Source organism: Euprymna scolopes, chromosome 17, assembly GCF_053919585.1.
Source record: "Euprymna scolopes isolate OS-2025 chromosome 17, ASM5391958v1, whole genome shotgun sequence".
Lineage (NCBI taxonomy): Eukaryota > Metazoa > Mollusca > Cephalopoda > Sepiida > Sepiolidae > Euprymna > Euprymna scolopes.
This window is the reverse complement of record NC_136498.1, coordinates 3,764,533-3,782,369: the sequence shown is the minus strand read 5'-3', so window position 1 is coordinate 3,782,369 and position 17,837 is coordinate 3,764,533. Positions and strand designations below refer to the sequence as shown.

Here is a 17,837-nt window from a genome sequence, read left to right as displayed (position 1 = left end):
TTACAACTAAAAATAAATATATATAATATCTTTTCGATTTTTATTTATTTATCAAGAAAATGTGCGGTCAGTTTTGCGCTTTTATTTCCGGTTTGCTGACTTAAAAGATCCGGTTGTTTTTTTGTTTTGTTTGTTTTTATGGGAGTCGCATTAATCCTTCCGGTTTTGGATGGAACCGGCTCGTACAACTATGCAAGGTTCTTATTTTGTCAACACTAAATCGATACGTGTTTTAAATTTAAATTTTCTACCAGAATCTTTGTGAAACAAGACTGGATAAATCAGGAAATATAATAGAGCATAATTTCTAGTTGAACCGACAACGATCATATGCACCCGGTTTCGTCCACATCCGGTCTAAAATTCGACTACTTCCGGTATTTCAGTTAGTTTTACAAAAACCGTGAATTGCATTTAATATAGGCGTTAAGAGAGTTTGTACGTCGGAGAAGATGACCCATCGTGGGGTGAATATTTTCCACTTGATGGTACCGATGTAGAGCTTAGACAAAGGAAAAAATACAAAAACAAGTTCTGAAAGTGTTAAAAATTTAAATTTAGAAGCAGTTTTTAAAGAAGGAGAAGATATGACGACGATCGTGACTCCCACTTTTAGTCATCGTTCCTATGTCTTCGCTACATATCCTCTCTTCTTGTGACGACTTTAAAAATATTACCGTCATCATAAAATTTGTGTTGCAATTCTTATACACATGCAATAACTTTGATGGGATATACTTGCTAGTATATTTCGTCTATAATTGTTATTAATACAAAAAAAAAAAAAAAAAAAAAAAAAGTGATACACAATTAAGAAAAAAGAAAAAAGGAAGCTACTACTTATTTAATTTGTAAAGCTTATTTGGGTCCGGTCTTCTATTTTTAGGAGATAAAAAGAAAAACAAAAATATTCCCTTTCCGAATTTGTTGGATTTCCAATTGCAAAAATGTCTTTGACAGACGATCCAGAAGTTTACCAACGTCTGAGGAATTTGGAATGTAAAATACGTGATAATACCACAAACCTCCATCTGGATGGCCTTATGGTAAGGGAGCAACGTTGTTGACTTTTTAAAAATGTTTTTCAATTTTTATTTTATTTTTTTGTTTAATTTATTAAGAAAAAAAATGTACTATTTGACACTACGATACATATAACGAAAACAAAACAAAACACTAATTTTGACATATCGTTTTGTGGTTGCAGAGAGTAATCCGTGCTGAAATAACGTTATTTAAAAAGCCATTCTTAACATGAGGGGTTTTTGTAACTGAATAAAAAAACATATAAAACTTTAATTTAACATGGAAATACGATTTAAAAAATAGCGCGGATCACTCTCTGCATTAGCACCCGTTTTGTTTTGGTCTTTATATAGATCAACCCCCATGGCTGCCAATATTGGTTCGCTAAACCCCAATAACGAGTTAAAACAGCCGAAAAGCGGCCACACAACATGAAATTCGTCTTTCTGAAATGGAAAACAAAAAATATACTCAATATTTTACAGAAGTTTTACATTACGTTGTTTTTTTTTTTGTTTAATTTATTACGGAATTATTTCGGTATTATTATACAAACACCGTGACAGCGTTAGGGTTAGGGTTAGGGGTTAGGGTTAGGGTTTTGGTTAGGGTTAATTCGCCTAAGATAATAATGTTTCAATAACAGATATCTCAAAGCCAAAACGTTCAATATAATCTCTAAATGTATTTATTTATTCTGTTTTAAGGTTGTGTACGTTTTCAACGTCCCAAATTCTCTTAGTTTTAAGATTACAATTTCAATCCGGTTATAAACATAACTTTTGTTTGTTTTTAGAAAATTTAATATTTTTTTATTAGATAAAAAAAAAAAAATAGAAATGCAGGGAAAAGCGATAGATCCAAATTTAACACTTGATAAATATATGTAAAAACTAATTCTCTAAAAATTAGGCACCGCCAAAACTGGGGGGGCAGGTCAGTACTTTTTGACGGACCGTCTTTTTAAAAATCTACCAAAAATCAGGTAATTATCCGATCAATACAAAATTTTCAGCGATTATTAGGAGAAGAATGAACTTTATAACAGTGTACTTATTTTTCATAAACGATATTTATATATATATTTTTTTTTGCTTACAAAACCCCCCCTTGTTTTGAAGTGGGAACAAATATGCTTAAAATAATCATCTGAAACTGAATAAAACATATTGTGTTGTTTTAAGGGACAGAATTATAAATTTAAAAAAAAAAAAAAAAAAAAATTGTTTGCATACCTTATTTTGACGTCTGAATATCAGAACTTCGATTGTGTTTAATTATCCCGCTTTTGAGTTTTGAAGTGTGAAATTCGGTGAATATGTTAAGTAAAATAATTAATTTAAGTTAAGCAAAACAAAAAAAAAATTTTTTAATATTTATACGAAAAAAGCCATTTCAAAATTTTTGATAAATAAATTAACATTTTTTTTTTAGCGAGCCGAATAATGCATGACCATTATTAAACAGGGCATGCTTTGAATAATCGATACCAAAAAAAAAAATTCGATAAATATTGTGCCCTTTGTGTTAAAAATAGCATCATTTTTATCGATCTCGTTTGAAAACGTTTGCCGCCTTTCGACTACGGTGGACCAAACGCGCTGAAATAATTTTTTTTTATTCTGCTTTAAATTGCCCCCCCCCCCCATTTTGGGGAGCCTGGCCGCCACACACATACACATTAAAAACCAAACTCATACAAATGGTCACCCATCTGGTACTGGCCAGCCTCAGCTTAATAATACATTGAAATTTTCGTCACTGAAAAATAAGTTTTTTTGGCCTGTTTGGTCTTCCATAGTTTTCTTCCCATCAAAAGAAAACGTAAACAGAGTCGATCTGAACTCTACGACGATGCGAAATATCTGGTTACCTATATGAATAAGTGGAATTATTTGAAATTCAGGTACTTATATTATAATATTTTTGCATATTCTCTTAGAAAATCATCCTAAATCTTAGTTAGACAATAAATAAATTAATTAATTATTTCAAAAACCCTTTTTTTTTAATATTTAAGTACGTTTTTTGTGCAAGACAAAAAATGTCAATTGTTAACTTTTTGGGAAAATTTAACATTTAAAATTGAATTAAAAATAGTAGAAAAAGTTTTACATTATTCTGTTTTCTATATGATAAAATTCAGGGTTTTATCTTTCTGGAAAAAAAAAAGTTACTCAGAAATAATGGATTTTAATAAATGTAATTTCGTTTTAAAAAACAACAACAACTTGATTTTGCGGCCATTTTTGGCGGTGCCTACTAAAAATGATATTAAATCTTTATTTTTAGTGATTACATGTGAAATTGCAATGTAATTTAAAACAAATCGAATAATTATGAACATTTTTTTGTAAAGCGATTGAGGCGCTAGAAAACAAATCATTAAAGTTTTTTTAAAGACCTGTTATTTTTTTACATTTCATGTCAATATTTTAAATTTTTGGTACTCACGCAGAGAGTGATCCGTGCTGCTGAAATAATGTTATTATTTAAAAAGCCATGGAGGGGAAGGTGTTTTGTACCTATTCTGTACTTTAACCTTACAATTGAATAAAAAACAAAACTTTAATTAAACGTGTAAATACGATTTAAAAATAGCATTAGCACCAAATTTTTTTCATAATTTAAACAGCCAAATAAAAGCATCTATACTTTCTATTCAAATAAACAAACTTATTTAAATAAACAAACTTATTTAAATAAGATGCAAGTTAAGACCTTAAAACTGGATGCTGAAATATTTTGTTCAGTTTAAAAAGTCTAAAACCACGCCTTCTTCTATTTATTCGGACTATTCAAAACGTTTCGGCCTGTGTAACCTCCTTGAGGTGCCCCCCCCCCCCCAACGTCTACAAATGTTACCATTTTAACTCACGACGATAGATTCAGTCCGCTATAACCGTGTGGAAGTGTTAAAAAACACAAAACAAAACGACCAAAACAATCCATTGGGGTGGGGATATCACCGGTGTCAAAATGGTGACGTCACATTCAACTACCATTAAAATCGACGAATCTTCAAGATTACCGTTAATTTATATAATTCTTAATTATCGCCTATAGTAAAGATTTGAACGTATAACCTCTAGAATATTGCGATTTATAACCGATTAACCAACGCCTGTAGTCCTGTGAACAATAATAATATGGATTTTGAGAGCTTTAAACATAAAAACAAGATTTTCTTATAAAATAAAAATGTCATAGACAGGATGTATGAAAAAAAGAAAACAAATTAAAATCATCAAAAACGAGAGCTTTACCGGTTCCAAACTATTTAAAAAAAATTATTCCTGTTTGATTTGTTTTTCCTATTGTCTTTCACCAACCTCTCTCTTTCACACACACACACACACACACACACACATAATTCCCTTTCAACATTTTTTTTACCAAATCCTTTTCCATTCCAGGGGGGTGGGTATAATAAAAAAAAAACAAAAAAAACTTTTCAACTACTTTTTGTGGAATGTACTTTTGTCTCTAATGAGTTTTGTTTGGTGGGCTTCCCGCTATTTAACAAAACCCGTGTAAGACATACTTCATAAAAAATGAATATAGCAATCAAAATGAGAATAGTAGTTTGAATAGAAGTGGTACTTGTGCAGTTTACTAAACGTGCTGAAAAAAATAATTTAGAAACCCATTCTTAACATGGGGTGGGAGGAGTCACCTAACAATTTAATAAGCAAAAAATGCCATAAAAATCATATCTTCAAATAACATGGTCCGTAAAACAGCACCAGCAGCAAATAAGTTATCATTCCTTATCTCAGAAAATTCATGAATACATTTTTATTCTTCAAAAACGGTTCTTCATACAAACTTTGCAAAAATATCTAAAAAAAAAAAAAAGTAATTTTTGCGACTTTTTCTCCATTCGTCCACTTCATGGCATGATCAATTTTTAATAAAAGAAAATGTTGATTCAGTTTTATTTTATTTTTGGTTAAACTTATTTTCGCCACAAAGCTTCAATCTATTTACTTTATTTGTCCTCGTAAGTGTGACGACTTGCATGCTTCCTACGTGACTTGGAATGGTTTTTTATTATTCAATCATTTATTGAAATTAAAAAACATTCAAAAGCGTTATGAATTAAAACAAGTGTAAAAATGTTTGTTTTGTGACAACTTTTTCTACAGTAAAACAAACCCAATATTATTAAAAAGAAAATACAATTCACCACAATGCAGTTCCAATTCTTGAACAAGTCGACTATAAACAATTTAAGTGGAATTTTGAAGCATTTAAACTGTTTGTCACAATTGAAGCGTATTGAAAACCGACATTAAATTAGCAAAATTCTACATTCACAACGATAATTCTTAATGTTAATATTTTTTTTTTCTCGTATTGCTACATAAACTTAGTATTGACTGGTTGGATTAACTAATAAGCAATAAATTGTTGAATTGGGTAATTTTGACCTGGTAGACTAACACAACAACCCCCACCTTCAAAAACTGTTTTTCTATGAGTTTTTTGGTATGCTGAAAACGAATATCACATTTCAAATTGGGGAGGCAATTAGTTTTCATGATATTGAAAATATGCTTTTCCGCATGTTTCGTGCAGTTGCAGTAATGCAACGCGGCGGGTATATTTGTTCAAAACAGAATCGACATAATGAATTTTCCAGATAATGAAGAAGTTAACTTTTTTTTAAATAACAAAAAATAAAAATATGGTAAATTTTGACTTAACATTTCCCTTTAACATGACAACTTGTGCAGGTTTTCAAGTATATTGAAAACGAATATCACATTCAAATTTTCCGCAAATAAGTAGTTTTCTGGATATTAAACAATGTAATTCTTTATTATAAGTGGTAACCATTGTTGTGCGCGCATATTTTTACATGAAACATGCAAAAAAGTTTTCAGTATCGTGAAAACTAGTTGCCGACCCCAAATGTAAATGCGATATTCGTTCTCAGCACACCCGACTACCCCTAGACAACAACTTTTTAAATGTAAATGTTGTGTCAGTCTATCAAACCACGATTACCTTGAATTGTCGCCCCTGAATTTTAAAACAAAATGGCGGTTTGTGGATACGTTTTGCTTCTCCATAAAATTTGATTTTCTTAGTTAAACCAAAAACTACTTGATCCATTTACGTGATTTTTGAAATATGACATCTTCGTTCCGTGACGAGTACGTACATCATAAAGCCTTTTCTGTAGTTTATTTTTTTTTTTTATTTATTATTTATTTTTAATAAATGCAATTCTAAATAAACACTTAGGATTATATTCGGACTGTTATGCTCATCTTTGTTGTCATAAACGTTTTCAGCCGATGTAATCTCCGACCTTCTTCAGACTCCTATTTTCTAACCTTCAAGTCGAACTTAGCAAGTAAAAGGGTTCTGTTCGCAAAGATGCACATTAAGAAAGTCGGAGATTACATCGGCCGAAAACATGAATATTTATCTTGTGTTGTAGGCGCTTGCTTGATACATTCAAAAGAATTCGTAATGTACACGTGAAAAGTGTGTCTTTAGGCACAATATTGGAACCACCTAAACTTAAGACTTGCAATAACTTTGAATTTACGCAGATTCTACTCAGTCACGAAATAAAGACAAAGTAGTTGATCCACTTCAACACATTTTGTTTTTAAAACATTGTCGGATAATGAAAATAAATCCCCTTAAATATTCCCGGTTATCTTTACGATTACTGTTTCGATTTCATTTCCGGTTACCCCTCACATAATGAATTTTCTAGATAACATTATCTATAAAAGTCCTTCTAAACATGGGAAAAAGGGGACTTCCTTTGCCTATTCTGTACTTTCATCTAACAATGTATTAAACAAGATACCATAAAAATGAAAACGAAGGCGCAAACGGAAGTGAAGTCGAAACGGTAATCGTAAAGATAACCATATTTCTAATTATTTACACACATTGCCGGTTGATTGCTATTTCATTTATGTAAATTATTTACAATGAAATGGTCTTCGTCATGATTCACAACTTATTTGCTTATCCTCAAGTTTTGTGTCTTCTCTGCTTATAAGTACCGTGCTGAAATTTAGAAACCCATTCTTAACACTGGGAGAGTGTTTGTAACTATTCTGCACTTTCACCTGACAATTTAGTAAATAAAAGATATCGTAAAAACTTAAATTTAACTCGAAAATATGGGTATGGTATACTATTTTGGCGTGTTAAAAAAAAAAAAAAAATGTTAACTAAACTGCGCTATTCCGATCTGGTCTTCATTTCAGTTAAAAAAAAAAAACAACAAGGTTGGTTTTCATTTTTGGTACATGTTTAAAGAGAGGTGACAGATCGATTTTTTTTTTAAAATATCATTTTAAGCAAAAACAATATTATGTCGAAAATAGTAATATATCCCAAAATTACGAAAATTTATCGAGTAGAACGTTATTTATAGTTAAAAGTAATTTTTACGGAAAATTGCATTTTTCGTAGATATTTTGGAGTAGACGGTAAAGATTGCAGAACTAGGGAACATAACTCTGAAAGAATTACATCGTAATGGCGTTCAACATGTTCAGCCGATAGCGAAAGACTTTTTTTTCTTTTTTTTTAAACTAAAAATATATCAGTTCAATTCGATGATTTTTTTTTTTTTTTTGGATTTTACTGTTTTCGACATAATTCAGCAAGTAATATTGTTTTTGCTTCAAAAGGACATTTTTAAAAATCGAGCTGTCGCCTCATTTTGAACAAGAACCTAATTTTTATTTTTTAGATAAACATGTTTTAAGTAACACGGACTCTATTTCACTGTAAATAATTTGCGTGACTGAAATAGGAATTAATTCTATCTAATAAATATGTTTTTTTTTTGTTAAAAAAGAAATGCGCACAAGTTTTTTAATCCCTGATTGGCTTTCGATTACTACATTGTAATTAACATTTATGGAAAAACGGTCTATCGATCAAATTGGCCATTTGCACAAAGGAATGGTGGAGATAGAAATAAAATAAATTGATGGTGGGGGTGGGGGCTTAAAATCATGCGTAAGTTGAAAGATGGGAGATGAAATAATTGATATAATTCAAGAATGTGGCTGAGAAGATAGAAATGAATATTTATTTCGTTTTTTTTTTTAATTAAAAAAAGAATGAGAATGCAGTTGTTAAGCGAAGCGGCGTCGTACTCGTACACCGGAAGCGCAAGCCTATAATGGTGGATATGTCTGACATATGCCATTCGATGGAACGAACCCTATCATCAACCACCACACACAATTCGAAAGAAAAACCGAATAGACATGTGAAATATGACACTCCTCTTTTGGTGAGACTAGACCGCAATCTAGAATTAAATACGTTTGAGTTTTAACTTTAAACTAATTATTCAACCATGCGAAGTATTTAGATAAGTAATGAGAGATTAGTGCAACTGCAAGGCTAAGTTAAAATAAAACAAACAAAAAATGGGGTAAAAATATATTTCATAGGGTGGTGGCCTCCACTTTGTGTCGACGATAGATTGCCGGCTTTGTCTGTTAAAAACGCGCACCGACCGATTGCGACGGGAAAAACATCTGACGACGGTGAGGTCATCATCATACCAACCAAAGCAATTTTGTTGATGGAGGTTAATTCCTATTTTAGTCACTTAAATCGTAGTTAAATGTGTTTCGGCATTTTGCCAAAACTTATTTTTTTTTTTTTTACTTAAGCTGTAGTTAAAAGACAAACAAAAACAAAAAAGCGGAAAAACATTGATATTTTTCATTCAGCTTTTTAAAATATAAACATTATTTCGTAAAATGAAATACTAGGGAGGGGGGGGAATCACGTACAAAAAATGTTATATTTTGCGAAACTGCATTTTAAATATGAATCCAAACGGGAATAAGTATCAAACATTTCGTAAAAATTTGACTTTTAGTTGATTTTTGCTAGATTTGTTGGTGCTTATTCAAATTGGCACTTATGGCGGCAATTAAAAGTAAAGAAATACAAAAACGTCTGATGTAGGTACTCATTACAGAACGACGATGTCATATTCCAAAGATCACGTAATTTGATAAAGTTTTCAAGACAATCAAATTTTACGATTAAGCGAATCATGTTTTCATCGGTCATGATGATGAGACAACTCAAATTAAAGTGTTGAAGCAAAAAAAATCAGCCTTACGTTTAATGTGGTTTAGTAGTAAAATCGCTAAAAATCGTAAATTTGGATTTTCTTAGTTTTAAATAAAACTACATGATCGATTAACGTAATTTTTGGAATATGACATCGTCGTTCTGTAATGAGTATGTACATCAATACATCATAGACTTTTCTGTATTTTCTTTATTTTTAATTGAAAGTCATAAGTGCCAATCTGAATAAGCACCGATTTAATGAACACATGTCTATCGACACTTTAAAAATGGTGATTACATAGGAATGTTAAGACGTCGATAATGTGAACACGATTTTAGCCTTGAAATATTTCCTTACGATAAAAAAAATGACCAGTTTAAGCTTCTTTTTTAAGTTAGATCGTGTTACATGTGGGTTGGGGGTGGGGGATAATTCTGTGGTTCGCTTTTTTGAGGTACCTCAAAACACTAGTTTCATACACGTGAAACGCCGAAATAAAAACTGGACCACAAAATATAGTTGCCATCTTTATAAGTCAGTCGAGGACAAGACTCTAAGGAAGAACGATAACTCTATTTCATAATATAAAATAGAAAACTGTTTCCCTGTTTTGGAAGCATTAAATAAACATTTTATTATTTTATTTTTTTTACAATCAATTGATGTTTCATTAAAATGATTTTTATTTTTAAAAAGGTTACTTGTAAAATATCTAAAACTTCAATTCAGACAAGTTACTTTAAACAAGGCCGATAGCCATTAGTCGCGTGCTCTCGTGTAATGAATGAATGCGTGAATGTAGGATTGATATGAAATTCTTAAAGATAAACTAAAATGACCGAAAAATGGGCTGAAATGACTTAAATAAATAAAAAGTAAATGACTTAGAATGACTTTAATGAACTTAACGATGAATTGAATGACCTTAAGAATGACTTGAATGCTTAAAAAATAACTGGAATCCTTCAAACACAACTTGAATGATTTGAATGGCTTTGAGACTAACTGGTTATAAGGTGGGTGATCATTTTACATTAAATTAATACAGAAAAGTGATCCCCCACTTTATATCACAAAGTTACAAACATAAGTACAGCATGTAGTAAGAACAAATACTACACTTTGATCTTGGCCAAAAGGCCAAGAAAAGCTTAAAAAGCTAAGAACAGCATCTATTAACAACAGACCTCTGATCTTAACCAAAAAGGTCAACCACAAAAGTGTTACGGACAGACCGTTATCCTTGAGTGGCCTCTGGGCCTTGATAATGTGGTGATGCCTTTGTAAAAAAAAAAAAAAAGACCGACAGACCGACTTATAGAGTCGCTTGCATGCGACGAAAAATTAACTTATAAAAATACTGATAACATTAATATTCCCGCCGACTAATATATTTTATTCTTTCATGAAATGAGGGAGGAGAGGAAAAAAAATGCGATATTATGTTTAGAAAAAATTTTTCTAATTTAATATTTTCTGTATTTTACTTTATAAATTTTAATTTAAAAAAAGTTAAAATTTGAATTCCTTAAAGTGATATACTTGATACTCCCTATTATCAACTATTTTATTGGATAAAATCTGAACAAAATATATTAGTCTGGCGTAATTTTGATGGCTTAAGGATGTCCACTTTGGTCATCAGCTGTAATGTATACAGGCAACACCTGGTGAACAGCCATATAGTAAAAAGTAGGGTTGAAAAAACTGGAACTTTTGGCGATATTGGGATCGGAAAAATTGTGCCTATTTTCCAATCCCCCAAAACAATTCCTTTTATCTTTTTTTTTATTTGATTTTGTTTAAAACAAAATCTTTCACCACTGGTAGAAATATTTATTGATTTTAAGCTATAAAAAAATAACTAAAATCTAGAAGTCATCCCCTCCCACAAGCATGGTTTTACGTTTGAGAAAATGTATGCACATTAACTTGTGTCTTTATGGTAATCGGAACAAAATAACAACTTTATTGTTAAATATTTACAGACTTATAAATCATCGGAATTGGGAAAAATATTGGAATCGTCTCATCACTAATAAAAAGTAAAATGAAATGTTATTTAAGTATAAGCTGTAAACATTGGATGGTCCCTAAAAAAAAAAACTATGAAAAAATAATTAATTTTTTCACTAATCCAGAGTACCTCTTTTTAGAGTTGGATTTTCTCTCACATTAAAAACTGACCTTATGTCTAACTTTGCCCTTGTAAGAGAGCAAGTGAATAGCTAGATTCAGCACAACCATATCTACTTTTAACTAGCACTCTATCATCACTGCACCATGTGGATAAAAAAAATCAACTAGAAATCTAATCGATTGAACTCCAACCCTTGTCATTTGTCCATCTCCAATGCTGTCGAAGATGGTTTAGGCAACCGAAGACCTGGACAATAACAGATGACATAAAAGCGCTTTCAGGTCCACGTCTTTAACCATAGAAACTAGATTAATCCTTTACCACCAGAATTTTTTTAATCATGAAACTTGCAAGTGATGGAAGTTAACGTGCAACTGACACATGAACATAAACTCCTCATTCACTTGTTGAACCATGTTTAGACCTGTACTTTGAAGACCAGTTGAACTGACAAGCCATAAGAGTAAGAAATATTTCCTACACAAGTGTTTTTTTTTTTTTTTTTTTTTTTTTTTTAAGGTGACTCGAAAGCACAATTTGGTAAAGGTCTAACTAACCATATCATGTGACCTAGGTCAAGATTGACAAGTCTGCTGCAATGGTCAGATGCTGAGCTTGCTCAGGAGAAAGCCTGCTCAACTCTATCAAAGTGCTTGTTGTTACAAATTAGTAATGTTTGAGATTATCTGGGTTGCGTCCGTAATAATGCTGCATTGAAAATCTGAATGGTGACTATCAGACGCAGCATTATTAGATGCGCATAAATAGGTTATCTTTGAATATTGAATAGCTATCTCGTTCAACGTCGCTTAAGAATGACCAAGTGGACTGTGATGGCCAGAAATGCTGCACATGCACAAGAGAAAGCTGGCTGAACCTGACCAAAGTGATGGCTGTTAAAAGTAAGTTTTTATAGATTATTTTAAACTGTAGGAGTCCAGCCTAAACTGCTAATAGCTATGTACGATGACTTGTTCAGAATGAAGATATAAGACAAGTGTGCTTTCTTCATCTTTTATTCAGTATCTTCAAAGATGATGGAAGAAGGTATCCTAAGGAATGTGTGTCATGCAAGTATGACACACATTATGCTTTCATACATGCACATATTACAACAAATTACAATGCTTTTCCCTACATCAATATGACATGGTGATACTTATCTAATTAAATTAAGATTCCATATCACTGCAATGACTAATGCATCTATTATTATGTTAGTATTGACACGTCTATTGATGTATGTTAGGGACAACCATTGTAATTTATCCATGTATGAATGAGTAATGCGTGTCCTATTTGCATTGCTTTATCATACACAGATGTGATGGAATCGGGCTTCCTAATGAAACAGTACAAATATGAGATGTTACTCTATAATTCATTTATGGACATATTACAACAGATTATAATGGTTCTCCCTAACATGCATTCGTATTATTTGGATCCATCAGTCTACTGTTCTCATCTTGAGTGTGATTTTTACGTTTCGGTTGATGTAACCTCCGACCTTCTTCACACTCAAGATGAGAACAGTAGTCCAATGAATCCAAATAATAGAAATAATCAATCCTCATCTTCAAAATTCAGAAACGTCATACATCAATTTGACATATTGATGAGTGATAGCTATGTAATTAGGACAACTCCAATGCAGACATCATTACATACTTAAAGTACATAAAGTATCAGAGAAATTCCACGGTTAATTATTCATTGTCTTTCTTACTGTAAAACGATTGTCACCAGTGTGATGTTAATTCTCAACAGAATATCTCGACCATTGTCATCATCTGCGCTAAGTTTAACTTTCAGCATATAGAAACATTAGCGTTACTTAATATACTTGAAAAACAACTTTAAAGTTATTAGATATCAATCTTCCATTAAGGTATGTTTGGGACAACCATTTTTCATTTTTTATTCATCCTTAAAGCTGATGGAAGCAATATCACTAAAAAAAACAAAAGAAAAAAGAAAACAATGCAAATATAATACGGATCACCCATTCATTTATATATATGGACATATTACAACAGATTACAACCCTTCACGTACATCAATGTATATACTGATACCTAATTATTTCCATGGTTTAATCAGGAACAAACATAAAAATCTCATTGGCAGCCATGTTAACTGGGAACGATGTTAGACTTTGAAAAGAGATTTTGTTAAGAGGTCTGATTCGAGCTGATCGGCACAAATACTTCTGATCAAAAACCTATAATTTGTGCAAGTTTTCCTGTCAGTTGTTGGTACGTACTAGCGCATGATAAATCCAGACGTTTGTGTTTATTTTTTTTACTTTCATTCAACCCCCCAAAAAAGGCACATTGCAACCAAGACATAAGAGGCTACAGATTTACAGGGGCATCCTCAGTGGGGAGTTGTGCAAAGGGTTGTTTGTTCAGATTACATTTACACTTCTGCATGTTGGTGCAATTAATGAGCAAAGAATAAATTCCAAAGGTTAGCAGTTCAAGAAAAGAAGCTATTAGAGTAAAAATTCTTCCGACATTTGGGGACTTGTGCAGTGAAGGAGTGGGATTTTGCTGCTGCTCTGGTTCGTAGGAGGCTTTTATCGGTACTTTCTGAAGACACCTTTGTATATTTAAACGTAAACCCGTTTTAATTTTCAAACTGATCAGTTTTACAGCCCATACTTATCCAATTTTCATATTCAAAAATATGAGGGGGTTCGCAATTATTCTAATGGATGATGCTCCAGACTATGATCTCAGTTTTTTCTAAGTTCAAATCCAATCAGATCTATGGCTACAACAGAAACTTGTTTCAAATTATTTTTTTATATAAAATTAGCTGAAGTCTCGATTTTGTTTGGCCTGGAATGAGTATTACAACTACATACTTTTTCACGTTTTTTTTTATTACATTTTCACCTCAAACAAGGCAAATTGACACTTTGGTGTAGATGGCTACTATCAGGGGCAACAACTATTGGGGTACTATGTACGGATTTGGGCAACAAGATGTTGGTTCATGTTACACTTGAACTTCTGCATGTCAGTACAGTTGGGGAAGCAGGGACCTGGAATGGAATTCCAGAGTCTAGCGGTTCTGGGGAAGAAACTACTGGAGTAGAAAGATCTTTTAAATCAAGGATCTCTACTGTGTGGGGGTGGGATTTAGCTGTCTGTTGGGTTTGTCGAGGGTGTCTACGTCGTGGGGGCACAAGTGTCTGCAGTTCGCCAGAGCATTCACCATTAAAATACTTGTAGAACAGGCAGAGGGATGCAACATTTCGTCAATGAGACAGAGGCTGAAGCTTAGATGCCAGTTCAGGGCCTATCAGATTGGCAACTCTCTTTTGAACCTTGTCTAGGAATGAGAGACTAGTAGCAGATTCACCAGCCCAAATGTGACAGCAATACTCCATACATGGGCGAATGGTGGCCTTATAGAGGTACAGGATACTTTTGGGTGTTAGTAGTTTTCTAGCATGGTAGAGAGCCTACCGTTTTTTGGAGCGGCACTGGCAATGCTTTCAATGTAATTGTTCCAACTCATATTTCCTGTGAACGTTAGGCCAAGCAGTTTGAAAGATGTACTCTCAGATAAAGAGTCATTGGCCATTGCTATTGGTGGCAGAGAAGGTTTCTTGTAATTATTGAAAGAAACCAGTCGTGGCAGCATTGAATGTGACCATCCATTTTTGTCCCCATTCCACTACAGATTGGAGGTCATCCTCTAGTGTTTTTGCCATTTCTTTAGATATGTGTTCATTAGTTTTCCTGTCGTGCCTATTATAGAGTGTGGTGTCATCAGCATATATACCCATCTCAGAGGCAATTTTGTCGGGGAGGTCATTTATGAATATTAGGAACAATAGAGGTCCAAGAATAGACCCCTGAGGCACTCCCGCATTTATATCATATTGTTTAGATGTATGACCGTCATGTTTGTTTTTATGGCCACACCACTTTTTTAGGTTTTGTCCTCTAATAAAGTTGGAAGAAGCTGGAATATTGGAAAACTCTGTATTGTTTTATACATATGGCGTAAATTTCACTAAGATCAGATGTACATATGGGTTATTCTGTGTCAAATCATCCATGGTTCGACACCCACATCCATAAATTTGGCTGTAGTTTGCCCTGCAGATAGACAATATAGGAACTAAGAAATCCTAGAAATTTGAGCACGTAACTCCAAGTGGTTTCCGATTTAGAGCATTTTTTGTTTTGATGTTAGTTGCATGATGCGGTGCCCGGGTGACATTTTTGTGATGTCATTTCTTTGAATATTTTCTGATTGAAAAATCGTATGGCCCTGAAAATTCACCCAGGTAAGTTTTTTGACCCAAGGAATTCAAAAATGGCATCAGATTTTCTCAAAAATGAAGCCTTATAGAGATATTAAGAGTTTTTGGATTTTTCCACATGTACCCCAAAATAAATAAAAAAAAGGAGGGGATTGTAGCTGACACGGTAACGCATTACTTTTTTCATATATATATATATATATATATATATATATTTTTTTTTTTTTTGACATAATAAATTGTCTCTTGACCAAAAATGGTGAAAAGTTCTTGTTTTGTTCACTCAGTTTCTGTTGAAAAGTCCGGTATATTTTTGATAATGAAAAATATTCCCTCCCCCTATTGGATGTGATAATCAATTTGATGTGTTGAGAAAATCTGATGCCATTTTTGGATTCCTGTGTCAAAAAATTTACCTGGGTGAATTTTCAGAACCATACCATCTTTCAATCAGAAAATATTCAAAGAAATGACATCAGAAAATTGTTGCCCGGGCGTCATATTATGCGACTAACATAATAAAAAAAAAAAATACTCTCAATCGGAAACCGCTTGGAGTTATGTGCTCAAATTTTCAGGATTTCTTAGTTTTTTTTTGCTACCTTATTTTTATTTAATTTTTTATTTTTTTGCTACCTTATTTTTTGCTACCTTATTTTTATTTATTTTTTTTTTTTTGCTACCGTTTTTTTTGCTACCTTTTTTTTTTTTTTTTTTTTGCTACCTTACTTTTTTGCTACCTCAAGAAGTAAAGAATCAACTGCATAACTAATACTCACTTTGTGGGTATTTGTTATGTAGTAATTCTTTACTAATTTCAACATGACACACGATTATGTAATAGTGTTTTTAATTTAAAATGTATTTTTTTATATCCAATTATAAGGCACAAGCACTTTATCATTATTTTTTACACAGCCCAATTTCTATCTTCATTACATATAACATTTTTATTCCTGAGATATTAAAATTCACACGAGGATTCCTCATTCTGTTTGGCTACCTTATATTTTGGTTGCCTTATAGTTTAGGCTGCCTTATTTTTTTACTGCCTTATTTTTTTACTGCCTTATTTTTTTACTGCCTTATTTTTTTTACTGCCTTATTTTTTTTACTGCCTTAGTTTTTTTACTGCCTTAGTTTTTTTTACTGCATTAGTTTTTTTACTGCCTTATTTTTTTTACTGCCTTATTTTTTTTGCTACTTTTGTTTTGCTACCTTATTTTTTTTATACCTTATTTTTTTGCTACCTTATTTTTTTTGCCACCTTATTTTTTTTGCTACCTTATTTTTTTTGCTACCTTATTTTTTTTGCTACCTTATTTTTTTTGCTACCTTATTTTTTTGCTACCTTATTTTTTTTGCTACCTTATTTTTTTTGCTACCTTATTTTTTTTGTTACCTTATTTTTTTTGCTACCTTATTTTTTTGCTACCTTATTTTTTTGCTACCTTATTTTTTTTGCTACCTTATTTTTTTTGCTACCTTATTTTTTTTGCTACCTTATTTTTTTTGCTACCTTTTTTTTGCTACCTTTTTTTTGCTACCTTTTTCTTTGCTACCTTTTTTTTGCTACCTTTTTTTTGCTACCTTTTTTTTGCTACCTTTTTTTTGCTACCTTTTTTTTTGCTACCTTTTTTTTTGCTACCTTTTTTTTTGCTACCTTTTTTTTGCTACCTTTTTTTTTGCTACCTTTTTTTTGCTACCTTTTTTTTTGCTACCTTTTTTTTTGCTACCTTTTTTTTTGCTACCTTTTTTTTTGCTACCTTTTTTTTTTGCTACCTTTTTTTTTTTTGCTACCTTTTTTTTTGCTACCTTTTTTTTTTGCTACCTTTTTTTTTTGCTACCTTTTTTTTTTGCTACCTTTTTTTTTTGCTACTTTTTTTTTTGCTACCTTTTTTTTTGCTACCTTTTTTTTTGCTACCTTTTTTTTGCTACCTTATTTTTTGCTACCTTATTTTAAAAAAATTTTTTTTTTTTGCTACCTTACTTTTTTGCTACCATACTTTTTTTGCTACCTCAAGAAGTAAAGAATCAACTGCATAACTAATACTCACTTTGTGGGTATTTGTTATGTAGGAATTCTTTACTAATTTCAACATGACACACGATTATGTAATAGTGTTTTTAATTTAAAATGTATTTTTTTATATCCAATTATAAGGCACAAGCACTTTATCATTATTTTTTACACAGCCCAATTTCTATCTTCATTACATATAACATTTTTATTCCTGAGATATTATTAAAATTCACACGAGGATTCCTCATTCTGTTTGGCTACCTTATATTTTGGT

The 17,837-nt window shown here is 31.8% G+C and overlaps 1 protein-coding gene and 1 pseudogene across 1 annotated transcript in view; one reads left to right on the top strand and one right to left on the bottom strand.

The window, feature by feature from the left end:
* The first annotated feature begins 123 nt into the window (after positions 1 to 123).
* LOC145296653 (rho-associated protein kinase 2-like) overlaps positions 124 to 17,837 on the top strand; it is a 407,811-nt gene continuing 390,097 nt past the window's right edge. The window contains exon 1 of the mRNA XM_080142590.1: positions 124 to 1,046. Coding sequence (XP_079998716.1) covers positions 948 to 1,046 — 99 coding nt within the window. The 5' untranslated portion in view covers positions 124 to 947. The remainder of the gene's footprint in view (positions 1,047 to 17,837) is intronic.
* LOC145297170 (U2 spliceosomal RNA) lies at positions 10,127 to 10,267 on the bottom strand (annotated as a pseudogene).